The 27,836-nt window shown below is 43.3% G+C and overlaps 2 protein-coding genes across 3 annotated transcripts in view; one reads left to right on the forward strand and one right to left on the reverse strand.

Annotated features, from left to right (window-relative positions):
• LOC137430068 (acetyl-CoA carboxylase 1) overlaps window positions 1–27,836 on the reverse strand; it is a 763,460-nt gene that overhangs the window by 639,510 nt on the left and 96,114 nt on the right. The gene's annotated exons all lie outside the window — the stretch shown is intronic.
• The window catches only part of SPPL3 (signal peptide peptidase like 3), a 154,946-nt gene that overhangs the window by 114,682 nt on the left and 12,428 nt on the right, over window positions 1–27,836 (forward strand). For both annotated transcript variants that reach the window (XM_068120577.2, XM_068120573.2), the window contains exons 3-9: window positions 5,944–6,041; window positions 6,197–6,316; window positions 9,568–9,646; window positions 10,206–10,318; window positions 10,732–10,838; window positions 23,419–23,579; window positions 24,101–24,342. In XM_068120577.2, the coding sequence (XP_067976678.2) occupies window positions 5,944–6,041; window positions 6,197–6,316; window positions 9,568–9,646; window positions 10,206–10,318; window positions 10,732–10,838; window positions 23,419–23,579; window positions 24,101–24,342 (920 nt within the window). The remainder of the gene's footprint in view (window positions 1–5,943; window positions 6,042–6,196; window positions 6,317–9,567; window positions 9,647–10,205; window positions 10,319–10,731; window positions 10,839–23,418; window positions 23,580–24,100; window positions 24,343–27,836) is intronic.

The following is a 27,836-nucleotide window of genomic DNA, read 5'->3' on the forward strand; positions in this document are numbered from 1 at the left end:
GCCGTGAATAGTAAACATTCATGGCTTATTGTGAACACCTCAATTATATGCCAAGCCGATCAACCACAACCACCACCTTTTACGCGAACAATTAGCTTTAATTCCTCTCTTGCTGGTCCGGCTGATGAGCGACGCCATTAATCGAGCTGTTTGCTCTCGTTGGGTTGAATTCAGTTGGACATGTACTCTCGAGTTTAAAAGGTCCTACATGTCGTGATGGCAAGTTTGTTGGAAAATGAAGAGCGTATCCTCCAAACCTTTTTAAACGATACCTTCCTGGTTGCACCTATGATGTGGTGTTTTATTTTTAAATATTAACTGTTTTTGTGAAAGTTACTTGGTTGATTAATTTGACCATACTTCACTGTTCGGACAAAGTTTAAACCCTTCCTCGCTCACTACTCCGTTTCCATTCTCCACCAGTTCGTTTAAAGCACCGAAGTCTCTTTCGTTCATGGTTCCTTGTCAGCAGGCAATGAAAATCTTTTATTGTTTCAAAACATTCGTCAAAGCACAGCCTTTCCTCAAATATACTGCAATTGTAAATTTCTGGCTTTAGTGACGGTGCAAACTAGAACAGCACTCAGTCGTGAGCATACCTCTGCCAGGCTGAACAGTTTACCTTTTTGTATCCCACTGATGAGACGGATCTGGATTTTGACCTGAACCAAAATCTAATCGGCTTGTTTTTGGTCACCGGACCAACTCGTCCACCGAGTTTTGTAGTTTTGTCATGATATGTCCACAACTTGTGCTATTTATCGTTTTTGACCCGATCGCTCAATGGTGAAGAATGAAGTTCCACGTGAAGTAGTGACCTGGGCATTGAGGAAGTTAGGAGTGGAGGAATGGTTGATCAGAATAGTGATGGCAATGTACAAAAGAGCGCGCACAGCTGTAAGGACGAAGGACGGGAACAGTGGTGAGTTTGAGGTGAAGGTGGGAGTGCATCAGGGGCCGGTACTAAGTCCACTACTATTTGTTGCTGTGATGGAGGTGCTGGCTCGGAACGTAAAGGAGGGTTTACCGTGGGAGTTGTTGTATGCAGATGATCTGGTGTTGATTGCAGAAAGTATGGATGGACTGAAGGAGAAGATGAACAAGTGGAAGGAATGTATGGAGACAAAAGGTCTGAAGGTGAATATCGGAAAAATGAAGGTGATGGCAAGTGGTAAAGCATGTGGTGAGGTGGAAAGAACTGGGAAGTGGCCGTGTGCTGTGTGCAGGAAGGGTGTCGGAGTGAACTCCATTCAATGTACAATGTGCGCTGAGTGGGTTCATTAAAAATGTAGTGGTTTGAGAGGGTTATTAACCAGTGTGGCAGCTACATTCAAATGTAAGGTGTGCACAGAGGGAGCTGCAGATGGAGGAAATGTTGAGTTGGATCTTGGAGATGGCGCGAAGCTCGAAGGTGTGAAAACATTTTGTTACCAAGGAGACATGCTGAACGGAGAAGGTGGATCAGACTCGGCAACGGTTGCTAGAGTGAGATGTGCATGGAAGAAATTTCTGGAACTGAGTGGCGTGCTGACGAGGAGAGGAGGGGAGTGTCGAAGCTGAAGGGAAAGATGTATGCTGCATGTGTGAGAAGTGTTATGATTTATGGGAGCGAGACATGGGTCATGAATGTAGAGCAGCAACGAAGGCTGGAAAGGGTGGAAATGCGAATGGTTCGGTGGATATGCGGAGTGTCGTTGAGAGAGAGGAAGACAAATGATGAATTGCGAAAGATGATGGGAATAGAGCCTGTGATTGATGCTGTGAAGAGGAACAGGTTGAGATGGTTTGGTCATGTGTTGAGGAAGGATGAAAGTGACTGGTTGAGAAGAGTGATGGAAATGAATGTAGAAGGAAGGAGAGGACGGGGAAGACCGGGAAAGACTTGGCGAAAGATGGTGGAAGAAGAAATGCGGGCAAGGGGGTTAACAAGGGGAGATGCAGAAAATAGGGCAAAATGGAGAAGATTGTCATGGGGACCACAAGGCTAACCCTCGCTCTTGCAGGGAAAATGGCCTTAAAATGCCTGTTGTTTGTTGTTGCTCAATGGTGAAGAATCACATTTTTGAAAAAAATCTCGGATCCGGATTCAGATCTTCACCAAAATTGAATAAATTCGTCCTTGTCACACAATAAACTGTCCACCAAGTTTTGTCCAAATCCTTCCTGCTCACAGACAAACAGACTGACAGGGGTGAAACATAACCTCTGTCCACCTTCGGTCACAGAGGTAACTAAAAGTCTTCATTCTTATCATGTACACATATGTTAATGATGTACAGAGGCTACCTAAAACCAGTAAATATGCATTGGATCAACAGAACATTGATAGAAGAGTGAATGCTAACCACCCCGTGTGAAGTAAGAATCTGATGTTTTGAGCGTTAACTCTTCATTGGAGCAAAACGAGAGACTCAATTGGAGCAAAGGTTGATGCTTCCCACCTATCCTGTCTCCCTCTTTTTTTTCTTCAACAAAATGTTATTGCCCAAAACGTCAGCTTCTTCTTTGCTTCCTACAGAGGGTAGCAAACTTTGATTAACGTTGTGTTGATCCCATCCATTGTTCTTCCTGTCGGCCGACGCAGAACGACACCGACCTTCATGAGTCAGATAAATGTGTTATTTCTCCGAACGTATGGTGTCCTGGCGTCCGGCCGTCCGTACGTATGTACGCCCATTTGCATTTGACATTTCCGCACAAACTACCAGACCGATTATAATCAGTCTGGTAGTCTGGTAGTCTATACGTATAGACCAAATTTGGTTTGATGCATCAGACAGCAAGGTCTCATCGGGTTGTGCTCTCCTTGTGGAGGCACCCCTATAAAGTGGGTGAAATGGGGTTTTGCCCCAAATATTGGTATTTCATTCAAAAAGCTTCTCAGAAACAGCCAGATCCAGACAAAATGCGCCACGAGGTATCGGGACCATGCCCCAACTTTAAGTTCTGCGCCCAATTGTCCTATCTTTTCTGGAAATGGAGTCACTGGCCGCCTGCCCGAATCCCTCATTTTCACTAGAACGTGTTGTTCTCCACATCTACCTTAGCAATACAGACAAAATTTTATACAAAGCATCAGGACAGTAAGGTCTCATGGGGTTGTGCTCTCCATCCGGATCCGCCCATTGAAAGTGGGTAAAAGGCGTGTTTTGCCCAAAATATCTTCTCGATAACCGAATCCAGACCAAACTGGCCAATGGCCATGCAACATCGTGACCATGCTCCAACTTTAAGTTGTGCTCCCAATGGTCCTATCTTTCCTGGAAAAGGGGTCACTGGCTCCCTCCCTTACTCCCTCATATTCACTAAAATGTATTTTCTTCACAAACGATATGACCGATTATGGACCAAATTTGGTACGATACTTCAGAACATGAAGGTGTCATGGGGTTGTGCTCCCCATATAGATTCCCCCCTATCATATAAAAGGCTGAAAAGGGGGGTTTCACCTCATATTCAGGTAATTTATTTTAAATCTTCTCGGAAACCGTGGGGAAATAACTGTCAGTCCCGATTTATTTATTTTTGTACTTGAAGCTAGTAATTTCAGATGGATTTTTTTCATACACTGTTTAGTGAATAGGGGTCGTTTGTAATGAGCCTCTCAAAAAGCCGAAGTTGTGGATTAACCAATGTCGCACCAGCTTTGTCTTCATAACAAGTCTGGAATGGAATTTCATTTTGTGAAGCCCAAGGCTCTGTCTTCCAGCCTTTTCATGTTGACACCCAAGTGGATCTCCTCTGTTTCTTTGTTTCCATCATAGTTAATAATACAAACAGGATGTTCTCGGTAATGCAAACCTGATAGGGCACTAGATATACATTCTGCTTATTGAAAAATCACTGCGTGTACATTTCCAAACTTCTCATTTGAATCTGACTCTGTAGGCCATCACTATGGAATGAAGGCCATCATGCAGCTTTAGATCAATGCATGTGATGTAGGCCATCACAATATTTTTTGGTTTTAGACCATTAAGTGTATGTTAACTACAGGCAGGAAAAATGCTGCAATTGGCACTGGACATCATGTGGGACCCATTTCCTTTTACCAAGCTTCCTGAATCTCCCATCTTCCCCTTCTTCAAACCTTTCTCTTTCTTACCATCAATTTTGTGGTCTAATCCAATACACACACACACACACACACACACACACACACACACACACACACACACACGACTGCTTCGATCATTACAACTATGAACCATATTGTTTACCTCTTCATCATAATAGGGAGGAAGTAAAGCCAAATGGGATAAACGAAGATTGCCACATAGATGGGTGGTGTAACAGTAGTTAGAACGACATCAACATGCCCAAGCTTGTTTGCAAACGAAACAATTTAGGGAATTTGTAAGTTGTGTCTGAGCACGTGATCATTCTCTCCTTTGTCTTAAATAAAAACATTTTTACATTAATCTAAGGCTCATCGTGGAGCGCTTATACATGGACCGCATGCATGACAAACATATTAGGACACATGAATTACAAGGATGTTGGTGTTACCCCAAGTGCATCAAGATCCTTACAAAACCCGACCGTCTTGTGCTGCGTGGCAGACAAATAAGGCCTGTTTGTGCTCACTGTGACCTTGCCCTTTGACATTTTGACCCAATTACTAATGAGTGTTTTCCATATCTTATACTAAGGGTTTGTTGAAAATGTGATGACAACAACTCAAATGGTAAAAAGGCTATGCCCTGCACATGCACCCATGCACAACGCAAAGTGTGTGCGTGTGCTAACGCAAGACCCCATTTCCAGCTGTGTGGGCAGACAGGCTAACTAGCAAGCATCACACAGACCAGGGGAGGTGAGGCTGCAGTACCCTGCCTCAAGGTCATCGGTGAACCACCTTGCTTGTATCCCTATTTCTAATTGCAACATGGTAATTCTACCAATAATAGCTTCTGACACCATGCTTGTCCAATTTTGTGATATAATAATAAAATAGCACCAACCCTCTTCCAACAATTTACAATGAATAGTAAACTTATTTCAGCATCGCAGCCTGCCATGGCATTCCATTGGCCATCTTTCTGCATTTGCTAATATTAATATAACTCGACATGGCTGTCGCACTTCACAAAAAACAGCAAATGTCCCTTTTTATTTTTGATCAATCTTTGCCGAGACGTCTGTGACCTCCGAGTCTCAATTATGCTCGTGTGCACCTCGTATGCCATCCATACCTGTCATTAAACTTGAGAAGGCCGAGTCAGAGCAGAATGGGTGTCTTGTACCATTTGATCTTTCCTCTGCATATTTTTTTGAAATGGCTGAATTAAAAAAAAATCATCGACATTCACAAATTGAAACGGAAGTTTAGGGTTTGTGATTTGCTAACGAAACCATCAGAAACGGCAGTTTGTGTTGGAATTCACAATTTAAAGGCTGTTCAATGTCAGCTTTTTGTTCATTCGCAAACTTTTCTTTGTTGCTTTCTTCTTTCATAAAACATGTGCTTAACCCCCTTCTGCCCCTGAACACCCCCAATCCCTTTTGCCTCAATAAAGCACGTCCAAGATCATTCCAACTTGTGCAAATGTCATCTTGTCCTTGTTTGCCAGTCATTGTTGAAAATACAGATGAATCCAGTCAATCCACGTGTAATTACTGAGAACTTCAATGCCTGCTTGCCCATTAGCTACCAATCCCTGGCGAAATGCCATTTTCGAAGCACTCGCTCAATCCCCTAGGTTGTTGCGGATCATTGAGGACACGTGTTGCATTACTTCTGTGTGTTTGACGCTTTGGCGAGCCATAGGATTGTTGATCTGGGGACCTTGCTTGGGAAAATAGATGATCCGTTAGCACTGCCAGATGCTTGTTACTTGCGGGGTTGCTCGGATGAGTGAGGAAATGTCGTGCTGCTGCAGAGTGTAGCCATCGATGGTTATTAAGGTTTGTGTGATAGGCTCTCATTTTTATTGCCATCAGCTCATTGAATATGGATGAGGAATGCCAGGAGAAAGAAAAGGAATGCAGTGGAAACGGCACCGGTGCCTTGACCATCTCGAGCACGAGTTCAAGCAACAGTAAGCAGCATGAAACTTTTTTTAAGAGGCCGTCCATTATCCACAATCGTGGATAACAGTAATACGCGCCGCGCGATATGTCCCATCTCCCAACCCAAGGATTCTCATGGGGAATGTGATACAACTTGATAATCCACGTGTGACTATTCCCTCAGGTATCCAAACTATCGATTCTACCCAGGCTCTCTTCTTGCCTGTTGGTGCGTCCGTATCTCTGCTCATCATGTTCTTCTTCTTTGATTCGGTTCAAGTTGTTTTCACCATTTGCACTGCAGGTATCCATACAGGTTGCTTGCACGACAGTGCTCTCTGTTTATGCAATTTAGATGATGCTAGATGAGTGTGAATAGCTGCACATAAACACAAGTACGTGCGCATGACTGAGTGCGGTTTGGTATTTGTGTTGTATGAAGGTTTGATATAAAATTTGTTTTTAATGTTTGGGTTGTTGTTTGCTATTGGTTGTTAGGTTGAATGTAAGTGGTTGAAGTGCGGTATTTCTTTGTTTGATCATTGACTGCGAGGGTGCAGCGAATCAGCTGTGGCCTGCAAATGATTACCTTGTAATTGCGAAAGTATTGTTTTGGAATGTAATTGAGATGATTGTCAGAAAATCCAGTTTACCGCACCTTTAAATCCACCATATTATACTCCCCTCCCTCTGGCACTTTATAACCCGTGTAGTGTCTTGTAATACGAGCCAGGTTGAATAACTGTTGCCATGGTATGTAAGCATGTGCCTTCCCATTGTGGAAAAGAATGAGTTTAGTAATTTGTCATCAGGAGGGAAGGGAAAACGCACAAGACACAAAGTTGCACTGACTTGCTGTGTACGATTTGTTGAATACGGGAGCAGTTGAATACGGGGTTATGTTGTCGTCATTATTCAAACGTGTATTTCAAAATGCCTCTCCAAAATACCTCTCGCCATGCAATTCAAAATACCTCACTGCACTGTAAAGGGCGGAGACTTGAAATATCCTCTCGCACCTCTTGCAGCGATACATATTTAAATAGAGAATCTGCGTAGGACAATTAAATTGTACATTTCGTTGAGAGTGAAATTTACTTTCTTGATCAAAGCTCGGATCAATCGGATTAAAATGAATGATTTTTTCAGATGAAAAAGAATCGCATTAAAATTGATGATTAGAAGTTGACCTTTGACCTTAAAATAGTGGGTTTCCCAATTCAGTGATGCACCATGCAATTGCTGTTTAATTTTCAAGTTAATAGGATGAAAATTGGTGATTGTTCAGATGAAAATTGATGATTTTAGAAGTGTGACTATGAGTTGACCTTTGACCTTTCAACCTTAAAATAGTTGGTTTCCCAATTCCATGATGTACAATTCAATTGCTTTGTAATTTTGAGGTTGATCGGATGAAAATTGACGATTGTTCAGATGTAAATTGACGATTGTTCAGATGTAAATTGATGATTTTAGAAGTTTGACCTCGAGTTGACTTTTGACCTTTTGACCTTAAAATAATTGCTTTCCCAATTCAATGAGGCACTACGCAATCGCTGTTTAATTTTCAAGTCAATCGGATGAAAAATGACAATTTTAGAAATTTGACCTCAAGATGACCTTTCACCCCAAATTCAATACGTTTCTTCCTCATGACCAACTCTGCCATCTGATGAAGTTTTGTGAAGATCAGTTTAAGATTGTGACCTGTAGCCGATAGACAGACAGACAGACAGACAGAATAACACACAAGACCAACCAATATACTTGAAACATCTTCGATTTTGCAAGTAACACACGCACACACGCACAACGGTCACATCAACATCTTCGATTTTGCAAGTAACACGCACGCACGCACACCGGTCACATCAACATCTTCGATTTTGCAAGTAACACACACACACACACACACACACACACACACACACACACACACACACACACACACACACACACACACACCCCGGTCACATAATGAGATTACTGCCGTTTGCATTAACAGTGGTCTTAAAAGTCAATTGTACTTCTATTGACCACATTATTAAGCAATGAATAGTCTAGACTCTACAGTCTAGTCTATTTAATTAGATATATATATATATATGGATATGTGCAAAACAAAACATGATTACTTGTAAATGGATGTGACCGCTTCAACACGCACAGGCATCACGTGATACGCAACAGGGTGACGTGCATCACGTGATATAAATTGGAATGAGATTCACTCACTGTGCTGCACGCGTTTGTCTTTGCATTAGTTCAGTTCATTGTGAATTAGACGCCCGAATATGATGGAGGATATCGTGAAACAGACAATTTCCGCTGTACACTTGTATTCTGTATCTGGAAATTCCGCTGAAGTTCACAGACAACTTGTCAAAGAATGTGGCGCCGACGCAATTGACAGAAGAAACATCGGCAGAATAAACAAGCAGTTTGATGAAACCGGCAGCCTTCTTCTAAAACAGTCACCAGGTAGGCCTCATACTGTTCGAACTGAGGAAAGCAAGGCGGTCATTCAACAACAACTCGACAGTAACACACCATTATCAACTCGTCGTTTATCAAACGTCGCCAACATAATCCGATCATCGTTTCGAAGAATACTAAAGGACCGTAAGGTGAAACTATACATACCCAGATTAATTCACCAACTATCTGAGGATGATTTTGACAGGCGCATTGAGGCATGTGAGAATTGTGAGACATTGCTTGGGTTAATGGAAATGGACAATGGTTTGCAGAACAGGATCTTGTGGTCAGATGAATCCAAGTTTACTTTATCTTTATAACGTGATATGGGCAGTAAACAACCCACGATTTACTGTTGAGCACAACGTCCAGTATCAAGCTAGTGTGTCCATCTGGGCAGGCATTTCTTCTGGAGGCATTGCTGGACTAATATTTTTCGAAGAAAATGTGAATGCTGCAAATTACCTTCAAATGTTTGAGCAGCATGTATTTCCACTCGATGATGGCCAAATGTGGTTCATGCATGATGGTGCGCCTGCTCATTACGCTGCCAGTATACGCCAGGCCCTTGATTTGAACTTTACAGACAAATGGATTGGCTGTCGTGGTCCGGTATAAAATATAAAATGCAGTCAATGTGATATTTCAGTTTTTTCTTTTTAATAAATTTGCAAACCTGTCTTTGTCATTATGGGGTATTGAGTGTAGATTGATGAGGGAAAAAATGAATTTAAACGATTTCAGCATAAGGCTGCAACATAAAGTGTGAAAAAAAATGAAGGGGTCTGAATACTTTCTGAATGCACTGTATATATCAGCATGCACAGCTGTCATTCATGGGCATTAACATTTCAGTGTGCAACACATGCTGACTCAGCTTGCAGCTGTTGTAGTACACAGTTCAAGTCTCCACATAGTTGCCTGGCAAGTCCAGTTTTGAGTAAAATGGTTCTTTTCACAAATACTATGTGAAGAGGTAACTTGTGTTCCTCCCTCCCCCGCACCCTCTTTCTTCCTTATTCCTTCATCCACATCCTGTTTATTACCCTCCAATGGGCCCTCTTCCACAACGTGCAGTGTTGGCGACTATTGCTTTTGCATTCCTTCTGCTGCCCATGTGCCAATATGTCATGAAGCCATGCACACCTCAATACAAGTAGGTTCCCTTCTCGGTGGGATGGTGTCCCTTCTTTCCCCGTTACCATATTTTTTTATCAGCACTTGTGCATCTTCAGCTGCAATGCGTTAATTATGTGCTACTTTGCAAGCACATCAAGTTCGGTACTTCTTGGTGTGTTACAAGTGTGTTCTTGCATTGTTTATGAGTTTGATCAAATAAAGATTGATCGATGAAACCTCACTCCAACCCCTTTCAGTGATCAATGGAATTTGAGGGAGGGGTGTGGGGTTGGGTTTAGCATTTTGGTAGAGGACAGTACCTATTGTGCTGTCAATGTTTGTTCATCCCTCACACATTTATTGGTTGTGGATCAAGCACAAGCATGATGGGCCAAATGGCCTCCTATGTCTAAATTCCTTGTTCCAATGCTGCCTGAACTGAATTTTTCCTCTTGTTTATTTGATTGGTATCTGTCTGTTTTGCCAGAAAAATATAGGTCTGTGGGTGAATATTTCAGCGTTGCACTCTGGAATGTAATCGGTTATTTGTCAGAGCTTGTTATTGCAATCACAAGTATTCTGTTTATTTTGTGCAGAATCTCATTCGGATGTTGTGGCCGGTTCACCATGGCCGAGTTGCTTTCTTTTTCACTCTCCATCGCCTTGGTGCTGATCTGGGTCCTCACTGGACATTGGCTTCTCATGGATGGTACACCCCTGCCCTTCCCCTGCACCAACCTTTTCCCTTGCCCTTGCTCGTTCAAGCGGTCGATGTGAATCCGGCTGGTTCTCGCCTTGCACAATTTCAAAGCTGTTTTGCGACTCGCCCAAGGAGCTGTTGTTTGACCTTTGCAGATAACGCACGCATGCATGACTGACTGCTCGCTGCCGTGTGTTTTCCACTTACTGCTTGCTCCCTTTGGTCCCAAATTCCAGAGAATAGTTTGTGTGCAATGAACCTTCAAGGCTAAACCCAAAAAAATTCCCAGTATCATTATTTGGTGCAGAAACGTTCCTGTTTGCACAATGGAGCCAGATGGGAAGCAGGGGTTGCAATACATACAAATACAAGACGTGAGAAAAAAATTGAAACTCCTCCTCTTCATCCATTCTCATCCACAGCTTTGGCAATGGGTCTATGCGTGGCCATGATCGCCTTCGTCCGACTGCCGAGTCTCAAGGTCTCCTGTCTCCTGCTTTCGGGCCTGCTTGTATATGACGTCTTTTGGGTGAGCTTGTGATACTGTTTTCAAAACGGGAGAGAGGGGGAATAATGAATAATCACCATTCCTTTCACGTCGTGAGGAGCATAGGGCTGCCAAAGCAGTTTAATTTGGCTCAGGAGTACAATCCTGGAAGGGTCGCCACTCCGACGCAGGATACTCACATGGCTTATTACTCCACTAAGCTGGTACTCATTTTGCCGACCTCGGAAGGATGACAGGCCGAGTCATCCCACCTAGTGCTATTTCAATGGCACGACGGGCTCAAACTCGAGACCTTCAAATCTCAAGTCAGCCACCTTAACGATTAAGCTGGACAGAGGGGGACCTCTGGTCAAATTGTTAATTTATGTAACTAGCGTGGATCTGTGTGCTCCGCGCGCCTCACCACACGTCGGTGCAGATCTTTTATCATGCCTGCTTTCTTTGGGACTGGGAGTGAGGGAAGGTGGGAATGGTGGGTGTGGGTTAGTGGTGGTAGTGATGGTGGATCGGGCATTGTGGAAGGATGGTGGAGGGGGAGCGGGGGGGTGGTGGTGGATGCTTTTGGGGGGGGGGGGGGATGGTGGTGGAGGTCGGCCAAATATTTTTTGTGCTCTGATTGAATGTACAGTATACTTCAAATCAGAAATCGGAACCCAACACGTATAAATAAAAAGGAACTGAGCACAAATTTATATTTATTTTAAATTATCAGTTCGAGCTGGAAGGGAAGATCAATGCAAATTTATCAAAAGCTGCAATGGAAATTCGAGCTGCCAGCCTTACAGAGCAGACGTGCCCCCAATACACCGCTTATCTTGGTCTATTAATGAAGTAAAAGTAACAAAGAATTAGCGCTGATGAATACAGGTACGTCACGAATGTGTTTCTTGGGTTAGCATTGTATAAAGACCATGGTGGATTTTGATAGACAACAAAAATTTATCAAAGACTGGTTGGGAAAGTTGAACTGCCAGCCTTAGAGCAGACGTGCCCCCAATACACCGCTTACCTTAGACTTTGGGCCAATTTTTTATGTCAAATGTATTATTTTGCCCATATAACGATCTCGATCTCGATTAATCAAGTCAAAGTAACAAAAACATTAGTGCTGATGAATACAGATAAGCCACGAATGTGTTTCTTAGCTTTATATATTTATAAACAACATGATAAAATTTGTTAAAGAAAATTTGAAGAACAAGTTTTGGTCACAAATATACACACATAACCATATACGTTTGCTCCATTATAATAAAAAGATACCATTGAAACCTGAATACGTCTATTAATTACATGCCGCTGAGCAAGTGAGTTGTTCATTGTCATGATTTACACCAATCATAATACCAACATTTTTTTGAACAAATTTATTTGTAATATTAGTGATATTATTTATTTGGAATTTATTTGTAATCTAAAAAGGTCTAAGTGGTCTTCAGCTATAAATGGTCGTGTCCAAGCTGGTTTAATGGGTCTAAAGCATCTTAAGGATCTTTTGGATCTTCGGGGGTCTTATGGGTCTTTGGAGTCTTCAGGGTGTTTAAGGATCTTTTGGGTCTTTGGGGTCTTTTTGGGTCTTCTATTGCCTTTGGGGTATTTTGTGTCTTAGGGGTATTTCGGGTCTTTCGGGTAGTTTGAGTCTTTCGGGTAGTTTGAGTCTTTCGGATATTTGAGTCTTTTGGATATTTGAGTCTTTCGATTATTTTAGTCTTTCGGATATTTGAGTCTTTCGGATATTTGAGTCTTTCGGATATTTGAGTCTTTCGGATATTTGAGTCTTTCGGATATTTTCAATCTTTCGGATATTTTCAGTCTTTCAGATATTTTCAGTCTTTCAGATATTTTCAGTCTTTCGGATATTTTCAGTCTTTCGGATATTTTCAGTCTTTCGGATATTTTCAGTCTTTCAGTTTTTTGTTTTTTTCGGATATTTTGAGTGTTTGGGTTATTTTGGGTCTTTGAGAGTCTTTGGGGTCTCTAAGGGTCTATAAGGGTCTTTGGGGTCTGTAAGGGTCTATATGAGTCTTTGGGGTCTATTAGGGGTCTTGGTGGTCTTAAGTGTCTTGGTATCTTCAAAGTTCTCAGGGTATCAGCAGTCTATAAAGGGTCAAAGGTATATTCCAACAGTATATAATTAATAGACCTACGTAATTAATAGGCAGGATGCAACAGATGTTCAAACAGTACGTAATTAATAGATGTATAGTCACTCGGCTTCACCGCCTCACAGATTCGCGGACCGTGTTTTTCGGTTTTATATATATTTCAAGAAGACTTTTTGGTCACAAATATACAGAGATACGTAACTATACGTTTGCTCCATTATAATAAGACTAGCGGGGTCACCCGTGGGAATCCCACGGGCATGGACGTGTGTGATATTTCGACATATTGAGTTAGATGCTGCACATTCATTTTTACAAAATGGTTACTGGCAAGTCATCAGATTCAGAAATGGTGTGATGTTAATAATGCCAATATTATTAATAATGTTGAATGAAATAAAAACGAAGAAATATATGTCGGCATCATTGTTGACGTTTTTGTGACGACTGTCATCAAACGAAAAAGTAATATATCTTAACGGAAAAGCAAAAGCGAATTTTTAATATATGTCGACACGTTGCCGTCGGTGTCTTGTTGGGCGGTGTATGATACACCATGACGCGATTTTAAAATATATATCTCTGCATTTTCCCACGTGTGTGGAATGTTCTCAATTATTGCTGACACCGAGTCTAAAACCATCGATAAAAATGAAATCATATGGTGAGTTAGATTGGAGATAAAGGCGTGAGAGAGACTCAATGGCCTTGAAGTTACAGGCCTTTGAGAATTCATTTCGTTCTATAAACGGCAACTTTCATCGGATTTTCTTCCCGTTTTTTTTCAACCGAGTCTAAAACTATGTTAGCGACTGTGAAAAATGAAATGATATATCGAATTTGATTTGAAATAAAACTGGGAGAGAGAGCAAGACACCACGGGCCTACAAAACAGGCCTCAAAGCTATACGAGTTAATAAAATCGTGGATATTTGTTTATAATTATATGAAGCCACTCCCAGAATGGGTGGAGCTATGGGTGGAGCTACTCTGCAAACCGAGTAAGCCACACCCCGGACAGACACCCAACAGATAGACAGACAGACAGACAGAATCATCTACGGCTATTATAATATAGATATTGTATAATATATATATATACTACTGTGTTCAAAAAGTATCCGACCTTTATTTTTCGTGCGTAAAAAAAAAGAAGCTAGGGAGGCGTTGATTGGTGCACGTATGTAGGCGATCCTAATGCACACGCGTGAATTTTTTCACACCTGCAGAAGCTGTCATTCGACGGCAGACCGCCGATGAGTGAGGACATGTAAGCGAGCGCCGTCGGATTTTCGTTTTTGACAAAATGACGGAAAAACTTGAACAACGCTACTGCATCAAATTTTGTGTAAAGCTTGGCGATTCCCAAGTGGAAACGATCCGCAAGATTCAACACCGTTCATTCCATTATGAAGGAGGATTTGGGCTTCAGGAGAATCTCAGCGAAGTTCGTACCAAAGCTGCTAACGATTGAGCAGAAGCAACTCCGTTTGGAGATCGCACAGGACATGCTGGAGACTGTGAACAGCGATCCCAGCTTCCTCAACACAGTGATCACTGGCGATGAGTCCTGGGTTTATGGGTACGACCCAGAAACCAAGTTGCAGTTTTGATGCAAGTTTGATGAAACACAAAATTTGATGCAGTAGCGTTGTTCAAGTTTTTCCGTCATTTTGTCAAAAACGAAAATCCGACGGCGCTCACTTACATGTCCTCACTCATTGGCGGTCTGCTATCGAATGACAACTTCTGCAGGTGTGAAAAAATTCACGCGTGTGCATTAGGATCGCCTACATACGTGCACCAATCAACGCCTCCCTGGCTTCTTTTTTTTTTTTTTTTTTTTTTTTTTTTTTGTATACAAGATCGAGGCTCGTGAAAGAGCGAACATTAATCACACAGAAAGACAAACCGACACATAAAACATATAACATAGGGAGCGGTAGACAAGATGGGGAGAGAGGGGGAAGGACACAAACACAACATTTGAGAGCAGGGACCGAGAGACATGGTGACATCGAGAGATCTGAGAGAGGGCGAGGGCTTTGGGGGGGGGGGCGTGGGAAGGGGGCAGTGGGAGAGGTATAAAACATATGGACACTGCCAGGACTTCCAGGAAAGAAGTTGGAATTTCAAACAAGGTGGATCTGGGGTGAATTAGCGGGGGTAGAAAAGATCAAGGTTTTGGATGGGGGAAGATAAGAGATGGTGGTGAACAGCTGTTTTAAAGACCTGGAGGGAGGAGTGGGATTGAAGGGAGTGAGGGAGTTTGTTCCAGAGGCGGGAGAAAAGAGGAATGAAAGAGTGAAGGTGAGCGGAGAGCCGAGATTTAGGCAGTTTAACCATCAGAGGGTTGCTGGCAGATCTTGTGCGACCTGTAGGAATATTTGGGGGACAGAGCACAGAGAGAGCTGGGGGTGCAAGGCCGGAGAGGAGTCGGTAGAAGACAGAAAGACCACCTACCTGCCTGCGGTGAGTGAGTGAAAGGCCCTCAGAGATAGCTTCATCGCGGGAGATTCCAATAATTCTGAAAGCTTTGGTTTCAACAGCGTGAAGCCGAGCTAGGTGTGAGGCAGGAGCACCGGCCCATAGGGGAGAACAGTATTCCATTGAGCTGCGGATGAAAGCCTTGTATGTGGTGAGGAGCTCAGGTGTGCCGAGGAAGGACTTCGCACGACGGAGGATGCCCAGTCGGCGACTGGCTTTGGAGGCCAGCTTGGAAATGTGGTTTTCCCAAGAAAGATCATGGCAGATAGTGAGACCCAAAATCTTGAGCGACAGAACTTCTTGGAGAGGATTGTTGAGAAAGTAGATGGGAGGGTTGTCCAGTCGATCTTTTCGGAGAGACATAGTAAGAGTGTGAGATTTGTCAGGATTGAAAGACATGTTCCACTTGTTTGACCAGTCTGTGATTTTGTCCAGGTCTTCAGAGAGTGAGGAGGCAGCAGACTGCCGATCTGAGGGAAGAGGAATGGAGCGGCAGAGAGTGGAGTCATCAGCAAAGAGATAGAGAGGATTTTCGAGAGAGTCAGAGAGATCATTGATGAAGACCAGAAAAAGCACGGGGCCCAGAACACTGCCTTGGGGAACTCCAGCCTGAACAGGAAGAGGAGATGAGAGAAACCCATTCAGGGCCACACGTTGACGACGACTAGAGAGGAAGTCCGCCAGCCATGCGTGGAGATTTCCATGGATACCAAAGGAGGAGAGTTTGGTGAGCAGAGCGGGGTGCCAGACCGTGTCGAAGGCACGTGATATGTCGAGGGAGACAGCTCTAATTTCCTGTTTGGCATTGAGGACCTCCATCCATTGTTGAGACAGCAGAAGCAGCATGTCCAGAGTAGAGTGACCTGGTCTGAAACCAAATTGATGATCAGAGATCAAGCCATTGGAGAAGAGGAAAGATTTCATATCAGAAGCAATGATGGATTCCATGACTTTGCTGATAATTGGGAGAAGGCTGATTGGTCTGTAGTTGCTAGGATCTGTTTTTGCACCTTTTTTGTGCAAAGCGGTGATGTTGGCTGATTTCCAAGCAGATGGCAGTTGACCTTGAGCAAAAGAGAGGGTGAAGAGAACAGAGAGAGGGTGAGATAGAGCAGCAGAGCAGGATTTTAGGACCCGTGGGCTGATGCCGTCGGGTCCAGTTGCAGAATCAGAGTCGAGGGTTGACAGAAACTTTTCCACCTTGTCAGGAGGAAAGGACACGGAGTCCAGGAGCAGCAGGGTACGACTGGGTATGGTGGGTACAGAGAGGGATGGGTTTGGGACACAAGATTTAGAGGCAAACACAGAGTTGAGGCATTCAGCTTTTTCACGTGCGGAGTCAGCTGTGTAGCCGTTTGAGGTAAGGGAGGGGATGGAGGGGGAACAAACACCAGAAACGGATTTGACCAGACGCCACCAGGATTTGGAAGAGGGAGACAGATAAGAGAGTTCGGTCTTGAGAACGGAGAGATATTGTTTCCTGGCTCTCCTGAGGGTGGACACACACTTGTTTCGGGCTTTGTGAAAGGAAATGAGATTTCCTTCCGTTGGATTTGCTTTCCAGGAGACGAAGGCAAGTTGTTTCTGGGCAACAGCCTCACCACAAGATTCCGTGTACCATGGACGGGAGGAAGGGTATGACAACTGAAGACGAGATGGGATAAATCTGTGCATGAGAGAGAGCAATTTACTTTGGAAGAATTCCCAGGATGAGTTGATGTCAGAGGTGGTAGAGATGGGAGACCAGTCCAGATGATTGATGGCTGCTTGAAGACCGTGCCAGTTGGCCTGAGTGAAATGCCAGACTCGTCGACGCTGAGCAGGCTCCCTGAGGATGGTCAGAGAGATGTCCACTTTAACAAGGACATGATCAGATGATCCGATCGGAGCAGAAGAAGAGCAGCAGACATTTTCAGGGAAGTTAGTCATAACCAAGTCCAGAAGAGAAGATGTTCCGTTGACTGAGATCCGGGTCGGGAAATTGACAGATTGTGTCAGTCCCAGTGAGTCGCAGAAGTCCTTTGCTGAGGAGCCATGGCTGGTGAGAGAGGTACCCACACCCAGCCAACTGGCATGATGACAGTTGAAATCACCACATATGAGGAAGAGAGAGTTGGGATGAGTAGATAGAAGTTGGTCCATATCATCAGACAGCGAGATGTAGATGGAGTCATCACTGTTTGGTGGACGGTACAACACACATATGAACAAGAGGTGGGAGCGAAGGGGAAGCCGTAGCCAGAGGTATTCCTGGGGGTGAGGTGGAGAGAGTGCAGTGCAGGGCGAGTGAGGAAGAGAGTTTTTGATAAAGATAGCAACCCCGCCTCCAAGACGAGGCTCAGGTCTATCATACCGGAGGAGGGAGTAGCCCGGGAGAGATACTATGGAATCAGAGACATCATAAAGGAGGAAAGTTTCTGTTAAGCAGATCACGTCTGGTTTGACAGAAGCAACCTGTATGGAGAGATCAGTTAAGTTTGAACGAAGGCCCCGGATGTTTGAGGTCCATACCGTTAATGAAGAGGAAGGGGGAGCATCAGATACAGAACAGGGGGGAGGAGGGGTAGGGTAAGATGTGGAAGAGGTGGAAGAGGTAGGGAGAGCTGTTGAAGGTGTGTCAGAGATTTCAGAATAGCTCGGAGAAAGGGAAGGATGGGGCGGACAAAAGGTTTGATGGTGATTGGGTGAGCCACAATGAGGTGTTATTTGAGGAGGGGGAAGAGCGAGGCAGAAGGTTGGGGGAGATAGAGGTGAGAGTTTGAAGGGGGAAGAAGCGGGGAGGACGCTTTGAGGAGGGGGAGCGAGAGGGGGGAAATTGAGAAGCAATGAGGGTGGGGAGATTTGAAGGGGAGGGGTGAGGGGGGAGTTTGGGAGGGAAGGGACAAGGGTAGGGATTTGAAAGGGATGGGATATGGGGGAGATTTGGAGGGGAGGGGTGAGGCAGGAGTCTAGGAGGGGAGGGGCGAGGGGGCGTCTTGGCGGGGAGGGGTGAGGGGGTAGTTTAGGAGGGAGGGGGCAAGGGGGGAGATTTGAAAGGGATGGGTGATGGGGAAGATTTGGAGGGGAGGGGTGATGGGGAAGATTTGGAGGGGAGGGGTTATGGGGAAGATTTGGAGGGGAGGGGTGAGATTGGATTTTTGAAAGTGTACGATTTATGGGAAACGAACATTTATTGCAAAATGAGTTTCTTGTGACCTTCGAGTTAAAAATACGTTTAAGGACGCTGGATGGAGGATGGAGTGCAGGAGAGTTTAGGGAATGTAGAAAAAAGGCACTATAGGAGATGGATATTTTTTTGGGGATGAATTGATTTGGTGAGCAAGTCGAAAGCAGCCTTTTAAAGAAGAAGAAGAAAAACGTGTTATAAAATATGACGGAATACATAACTTGAGGGGAAAGTGTAAACATTGAAGGTTAATAACAGTGAAAACTATCTGGGGAAATGGGGGAGAAACACGTGGTCGAAGAACGAACGAACGAATAAGAATGAATAAACGAATGAGAACAGAGAAGGGAATTTTTTTTTATTTTTTTTGAGTTGAGATTTACACAACGAAGTAGGCTATGGGTGAAAAGACTGGGAATACAGAGAACGAAAGTTATTGGATCACAAACGACGGACCACTGAGAGAAAAACAAAGCCTCAAGGTTGTACAGTGCACACTGTACAAGGCCTTGCTCGCGACACGGCAAACAGACGATCAATTTATGAAAGATAAACACCGAGAAACAACCAAAGTTGCACACAATAACTTCACACACCGAAAGATAAATACAGTTTCGACAAAATACAATTGTGAACAGACTTAACTTCGAAAAACGTGGAGACCGTGTGGAGCTTCGAAAATCCCTGCCGCCGTCTCCAAGATCTCGCGAGATCCTCCATTCTTTTTTTTTACGCACGAAAAATAAAGGTTCGGATACTTTTTGAACACACTACGTATATATATATATTGTGTGAAATAATTTGTAAAATGTGCAAGGAAGCATATTCTGCAAATAGCACAATTGGAAAATTGCAAATCAAAACATGCAATTTTGGTATGTTTTATAAAATTAGTTGTTGAATAGTTTGACGCATTGAACAAAGCCATTACCATTGGCAAAGGTGTTGATCAAAGTGATGCGCAAAGCGCCCCTCCCTTTATATCAGGGATCATTTCTCTGTATGCAGCTTTTGCTAAGCATGGTGTTGGCTTAGCGGTTAGGGTGCCGGCTTGGGATCCTAGGATCCTGGGTTCGAATCCCGGTCGATCGCTAAATTAACACCAGGGGGGTTGACTCAGCCTGTCATCCTTCCGAGGTCGGCAAATTGAGTACCAGCTTGCTGGGATGAATGATCCCGGTGTGTACCCCGGTTTAGAATAGGTACACCGTATCCCTGCGCATCGTAAGAGGTGACTGAGGGTTGGCGCCAGGAAGGGCATCCGGCCATAAAAAAAACATTGCCTCAAACAGGGAACACTGATTGTCATGGGGCCCGCAAGGCTAACCCCTGCTCTAGCAGGGAAAATGGCCTTAAAACGATCATTCAATATATATATTCAGCTTTAACATGGGGACTGAAAATACGTTTCTCGGCTTCTACTGGACAAAATTGGCTGCAAATTTCAGAAGTAAATGCTTTGTGCATTGAGGTAATATGTTCCAAATTTCAGCAACGTCTGTTTATGCATTCTTGAGTTTTATTTTGAAAACCCTCAATCATGTTGGTGTCCGTCTGTCTGTCCGTCCATCCACCCAAAATGTGTTGGCGCTCATATCTCAAGGGCTATACAATGAAACTAGTTCAAACTTGGAATATACATCGGCCAATTGGTGTAGTTAATGGCTTTCGAAACAAATTCCACCTAAGTTCTATAGTTGTTGCTTTAAAATTAAATATATATAAATGTATAAACATAAAGAAATATTTATAAATATATACACACTTTATAACTCTTCAAAATATTATTACAACAGATGTAATGTGCTGGCCCAATGACCTAATGGATAAGGCATCAGACTCCCAAACTGAGGGTTGTCGGTTCGAACTCAGTCTGGGTTGAATTTTTTTTTTTCCCCTTACTTTTTCAAGTCTTTTATATCGTCTTGAATAATGAACAAATGAACATCTTGTACAATGACCAAATGCATTTTGTTCGTATTTAAAACATAATTATTCTTAAACCTGAATTTCAGTGTCATCATGAGTATTGTACCACATCAAATTGCTTATTGTATGGAAATCAAGGGAGGTGCAGAGCCCCTTTTTTGGGGGCGGTTTCTCTGTATGCAACTTTAACATTGGGACTGAAAATTCGTTTCTCGGCTTCTACTGGTATAATATATATATATATATATATATATATATATATATATATATATATATATATATATATATATATATATATATATATATATATATATATATATATATATGTATGTATGTATGTATGTATGTATGTATGTATGTATGTATGTATGTATGTATGTATGTATGTATGTATGTATGTATGTATGTATGTATGTATGTATGTATGTATGTATGTATGTATGTATGTATGTATGTATATACAGTGAAACCTTGACTTACGAGTTTAATTCGTTCTGTGACCGAGCTCGTAACTCAAATTGCTCGTATCTCAAATCAAATTTCCCCATTGAAATGCTATTAATCCGTTCCAGCCCGCCAAAAACCACACCAATTTTTTTTTTAATATACAGTATATATAAAAATATCTCGCGCTTTATATTTCACCTGTATGCAGCATACAAGCTGGCAGGATGGCCTGGACTGGAGGTACGCACACTTGACTCTAAAGTCTAAACTGTCCAGCCTGGGTTTGAATCCCGACCCAGCTATAACCTGTCATGGGTGAATCACAGGCAGGGTGATTCATCAATGTGTGTACCGCTAAACTTGGCGCCCCGTTTGCGTCCCATTAGTTGTTGGATGTTAAGGATCTCACCGTGTTTTCCACAAAGAGAAGGCGAGCTATCGCCGGCACTCTGAACAAGTTGACGGCAGAGATACTGTACTTGCACGGCAAGATAACCACGTGTCGCACGATCTCTTGTCATGGTCCACAAGATTATCACAGAGAGGTGCAGCTTCCAGCGTTTCGAGATCTAATCCAGGCCTATCCAACGAGACCGGTCCCAGCGTTCTAGGCCCGGTGGTTGTCTCAGACGGACCCGACAAAGGACGTGTTGGATTTTACCGCGAGCCGATTCGAGCACCGACGTGCCGGCGAACAAAACCAGTCATATCTTTTGAACGCGTGGCTCGATATTTACAAAATAAACGTTTTCTTGAAGGTCTGAACCGTGCGCTCAAAACGATACCGAGTTTGACCCTGAGAGAGCCGTTTTGCGCCGGAGATACTGTACGTGCACGGCAAGATAACCACGTGACCGGGTGGCGAAAGCTCGTAACTCGGATCTCGGCTCGCATCTCAAAGCAATAAACTGCCAGAGTGACGGCTCGTATCTCGAAAAACTCGTAAGTTGGGGCACTCGTAAGTCGAGGTTCCACTGTATATATATATATATATATATATATATATATATATATATATATATATATATATATATATATATATATATATATATATATATATATATATATATATATATATATATATATATATATGTATATATGTATATATGTATATATATATATATATATATATATATATATATATACACACACGTCAATATTTGGTAGCACAGCCTTTGGACAAAATAACTGTAGTCAAGCGCTTCCTATAGCCATGAATGAGCTTCCTACACCTCTCTACGGGCAGTTTGGCCCACTCGTCTTGTGCAAACTGCTCCAGTTCTCCCAGATTTGAAGGGTGCCTTCTCCCAACTGCTGTTTACAGATCTCCCCACTGGTGTTCAAAGGGATGCTTTCTCCACCATTCGAACAATCCTTCACTGTAATATTCGATCAAGTTTTCTCTTGCTGCCACGTCCAGGGAGGTTGGCTACAGTGCCATGGGCATTAACCTTCCTGATAACATTGCGTACGGTGGACACAGGAACATAAAGGTCTCTGGAGATGGACTTGTAGCCTTGAGGTTGTCCATGCTTGGCTAAAAAAATTTTGTCTGACCTCAGACAATTCCCTGGTTTTTCTTTCTTTTCTCCATGTTCATTGCAGTACAAACAGTGACACAAAACAGCAGAATGACTCCTTTTCTCTATTCAAACTGGTTGAATGAGTGATTTTCATATTGCAGGCACCTGCAACTCACCACAGGTGAGTTCAGTTACAAAGTAAAGGAGAATCACCTGCTTGAAATCTATTTATTTCCAACAACTTCTTAAAGGTGCCAATAATATTGTCCGGGCCATTTTAGGATTTCTTTGTGGAATAAGCTAAGATGTCGTAATTTTTTCAACTTTTTAAAATTTTGTTCCACTGCAAACCAAAGAAATACATATGTGGATACCAAAATATTTTTTCATTTCAACAATTTTCTGGAAGAAATGGTGCATTATTTGAAAAAAGTGCAAGGGTGCCAATATTTTTAGCCATGACTGTACCTCCATTATGACGTCATAATTCGACAAGTACAAAACTTCATCCGATTAAGATGAAATTTCTTGTCATCTAGGGATAAATTGGTGAAGGAAAAAAAAAAAAAAAATGTCATCGGTCACATGGTTCGGCCACCATATTTGTTTTAACGCAAACGCCTTAAAAACCACTAAAGCCCCATCCTGGCGAGGGTTTGCAATCTCTGATTGCTCTTTCTTGTTTAAACTGTTTTCGTTATTTTGAGCATAGAGAAGAAGAAGAAAGAAGAAGACGACGTCTGAATACAAAGGGACAAGGACAGGCTTTGCATTTTTGGATGCTTTCTCGTTATATTTGTTGTTGCTGTACAATATACTTGCGTTTTTGGCGGTGTTTTATTTTAGATTTACCAAGGCCCCGCTTGAGATTAGAGTATGTGGGGTTCCTCATGTTTATGCTACTTGGGACGTGTATGGCTAATACTCCGATTGCTCCATGCCAGGTCTTCTTCTCGGCTTACATATTCAACAGCAATGTGATGGTGAAAGTTGCCACCCAGCCTGCAGACAACCCCATAGATGTGCTGTCCCGCAAGCTGCATTTCCCACATGCTGCACGAGAAGGGCCTCGTCTTTCTTTGCCTGGAAAACTCGTTTTTCCCAGGTATCCATGATTTAAAATGCATTTTTCGCAGTACTTACATGCTCTTCATGACTTATTTTTGCCAAACACTTGAACCTGTTGTGCAATGGCTTCAGGAACTCTGGAAGCAATTCATTTACCTTGTGATTCTTGCTGTGTATTCAGTTGTCATTCCTAATCATTGTAACTTCCATGTTTAGATGTTTGAAGTCCTCATGTGAAAATGAGTGCATATTCACTGCCCAACTGGTAGTGGATTTAGCGACAAAAACTTGGAGTAAAATCCCACTGTTCAGCAAACTTGCTGCAATGTTTAGGCCAATAAACTTGGGCAATTAAGAGCGGCCAGAAATGTGTAAATCACCACTGGAAATTTTGGAGAAGAAAGTTTATTTTATGGATCACTTCCTGTTTGTAAATGAAATTACCGTAATGCTAAGTTTCAATATAAAATGATTAAAATCACTTTGTGGCACTGCTGTTGCCCTCTCCTCCCCCTATCCTCACACCCACCCTTACTCCTCCCACATTTCCGAACATAGCTCCAGTGGCAGTCACTTCTCCATGTTGGGCATTGGGGACATCGTCATGCCAGGCCTGCTCCTTTGCTTTGTATTGCGTTACGACAACCACAAGAAACAATCCAGTAATGCGAGCAGCAGCAGTGGTGGTGGATGTGCTGGTGGCGATCCAGGAACGCCAGCATTTCCTGGGCCTGGTGGAATTCCATCACGCATGCAGCGCGTGTCTTATTTCCACTGCACGCTCATTGGATACTTTGTGGGTATGCTTGGCTTTGCCACAATTGACATGTTCACATTGTTGCTGTGGATATAAATACAAATCCGAGACGGTAGTTAATTATCTCTGCCACTGAAGGTAGGCAGACATTTTGTTTTCATCCGTCTGTCTGTTTATCTGTCTGAACAAGATGTATCAAAAAGTTGTGGATGGATTCGGATGAAATTTCGTGGGTACGTTGAGTGTCTGATAAGGAAGGATTGATTCAATTTTGGTGAAGATCCGGATTTTCTACGTGATTCTTCATCATTGAGTGATCGGGCTAAAAGCTATATACAACTCCATATCTCAAAATGTCATGGACTGATTCAGACGAAACTTGGTAGACAGGTTGGGTGTTTTACAGGACAAATCGATTCAATTTTTGGTGAAGTTGCGAATCTGGATCCCAGAAATTTTAAAATCTTTTTGCCAGACTTGGTGGTGTAATGGTTAGTGTCCGCTCCAAGTCTGGGAGGTCTGCAGTTCAAACATGGCAGAGTCATACCAAAGACTTCAAAAATGGTACGTGGTGCTTCCTTGCTTGACGTTCGGCATTTTAATGAACAGAGCATGGACAATCCCCATCGGTTGGCATCCATGGGGAGGAGGAAATTCCTCCTGAGGAAATGCCGCACTGAGTGCGGTGAGAAAAGCGGCGCCATTGTTGTGACGTCGCTGATACCAAAGTATCCCGGGAATTGATGGCACTTACCCGTGTGTGTGTGTGTGTGTGTGTGTGTGTGTGTGTGTGTGTGTGTGTGTGTGTGTGTGTGTGTGTGTGTGTGTGTGTGTGTGTGTGTGTGTGTGTGTGTGTGTGTGTGTGTGTCTGTCTCGCGGATTTAAAAAAAAAAAAAAAGTGATTCTTCACCATTGAGAGATGGGGCCAAAACCATGCATCGCCTGATGTCTCAAATTTGTGGACGGATTCGGACAAAATTTGGTGAATGAATTAGGTAGGTAACAACAACAACACACAATAACAACATGCATTTTAAGGCCATTTTCCCTGCTAGAGCGGGGCTTCGCCTTGCGGTCCCCATGACAATCTTCTCCATCTTGCCCTATTTTCTGCATCTCTCCTTGTTAACCCCCTTGCCCGCATTTCTTCTTCCACCATCTTTAGCCAAGTCTTTCTCGGTCTTCCCCGTCCTCTACTTCCTTCTACATTAATTTCCATCACTCTTCTCAACCAGACACGTTCATCCTTCCTCAACACATGACCAAACCATCTCAACCTGTTCCTCTTCACAGCATCAATCACAGGCTCTATTCCCATCATTTTTCGCAATTCATCATTTGTCTTCCCCTCTCTCAACGATACTCCGCACATCCATCGAACCATTCGCATTTCCACCCTTTCCAACCTTCGTTGCTGCTCTACGTTCATTACCCATGTCTCGCTCCCATAAATCATAACACTTCTCACACATGCAGCATACACCTTTCCCTTCAGCTTCAACGACACCCCTCCTCATCAGCATGCCACTCAGTTCCCGAAACTTCTTCCATGCACATCTCACTCTAGCAACCGTTGCCGAGTCTGATCCACCTTCTCCATTCAGCATGTCTCCGAGGTAGCAAAATGTTTTCACACCTTCCAGCTTCACGCCGTCTCCAAGATCCAACTCAACATTTCCTCCATCTGCAGCTCCCTCTGTGCACACCTTACATTTGAATGTAGCTGCCACACTTGACTGGTTAATGACCCTCTCAGACCACTACATTTTTGATGAACCCACTCAGCGCACATTGTACAATGAATGGAGTTCACTCTGACACCCTTCCTGCAAGCAGCACAGGGCCACTTCCCAGTTCTTTCCACCTCACCACATGCTTTACCACTTGCTATCACCTTCGTCTTTCCGATATTCACCTTCAGACCTTTTGTCTCCATACATTCCTTCTACTTGTTCATCTTTTCCTTCAGTCCATCCATACTTTCCGCAATCAACACCAGATCATCTGCATACAACAACTCCCACGGTAAACCCTCCTTTACGTTCTGAGCCAGCACCTCCATCACAGCTACAAATAGTAGTGGACTTAGTACCGACCCCTGATGCACTCCCACCTTCACCTCAAACTCACCACTGTTCCCGTCCTTCGTCCATACAGCTGTGTGCGCTCTTTTGTACATTGCCATCACTACTGTGATCAACCATTCCTCCACTCCTAACTTCCTCATTGCCCATGTCAATACTTTGCGTGTAACTCTTTCGAATGCTTTCTCCAGATCAACAAACCCTTCTAAAACAAGGAATGCAAAAAATAGGTAGGTAACAAGAACACGCGAATTAGATTTTGGGTCTGTTCCGGATCCAGCCTATCGGTGGAATACACAACGTAAACTGTTCAACCTGGCGGAGGTATGTGCTCTTCTACCGAGTGCCGTTCTAGTTATTGTAGTAATACGAAGGTGGCTCAGAGTTTGTCTGGTTTTTATGCTTCCACAGTCAAAGTGTTGAGATGCTATGTTTTGGATTCTCCGTCCTGCCGTCTGTTATTATTTTTATGGCGTAGCCCATGGGGCACCACCGTCTAGAACAGTGTTTGGCTGTCTGTATGTATGTCCCCTCAAACGCATACCAATCAGAGCTGAGGATCTGGTCACTTGACAGGGTGATGTGATTACGTCTGATGTCATTACGGCGGTACAGCGGCTGACTCTCCACACTGGCATTTTGATTCCAATTTCGTTCAGGCCGAACATATCGTCGAACCTGTCATATATCACAGTCGCCATGCTCTACCTTTACGTTTTTCATTTTCTGTGAAACAATAATTGTTAAAATGACCATCAAATATCGAAAGCATTGGCGTTACGTCGCTTCCAACAAAACGGTAGGTATTGGCCTTATTATGCTTCATGCCTCACCTTCGGGTCGTTTCGGACAAATTAAGCCCAGGTTTCTTAATACAGTAGTGTATCGTTTCAGTAGTGTCGTTTTCGTAATAGTAAAAAATAACAAGCATTCTGAGTATTGCGCTGCAATACATGTCCCCTACCGGCATTGGGTAGCACTGTCATAGAAGACAGTATTATGACTTACCGCACTCCAAATTATAGTCTGGAAAACTGTTGGGGAAATTCCCAAAGTTCAAAGTGCCATAACTTTGTCAAAAATTATCGAAACGTCGTGAAGTTTGAACTTGATCTGTAACTTATGATGACGAAACCATGTACCAAGTTTGAAATCATTAGCATTTAGAGTTTAGGAAAAAAAAGTCCGGAAAGCTGTTCTTTGCGTGACGGACTGACGGACGGACTGACGGACTGACGGACTGACTGACGGACTGACGGACTGACTGATGGACTGACTGACTGACTGACGGACTGACGGACTGACGGTCTGACGGACTGACGGTCTGACTGACGGACTGACGGACTGACGGACCCACGGACTGACGGACCCATGGACTGACGGACCCACGGACTGACGGACCCACGGACCCACGGACCGACCGACCGACTAACAGACGGAGGGCAAACCTATA

The sequence above is a fragment of the Myxine glutinosa genome, chromosome 6 (genome assembly GCF_964187855.1).
Source record: "Myxine glutinosa chromosome 6, kmMyxGlut1.1, whole genome shotgun sequence".
NCBI classification, from domain to species: Eukaryota; Metazoa; Chordata; class Myxini; order Myxiniformes; family Myxinidae; genus Myxine; species Myxine glutinosa.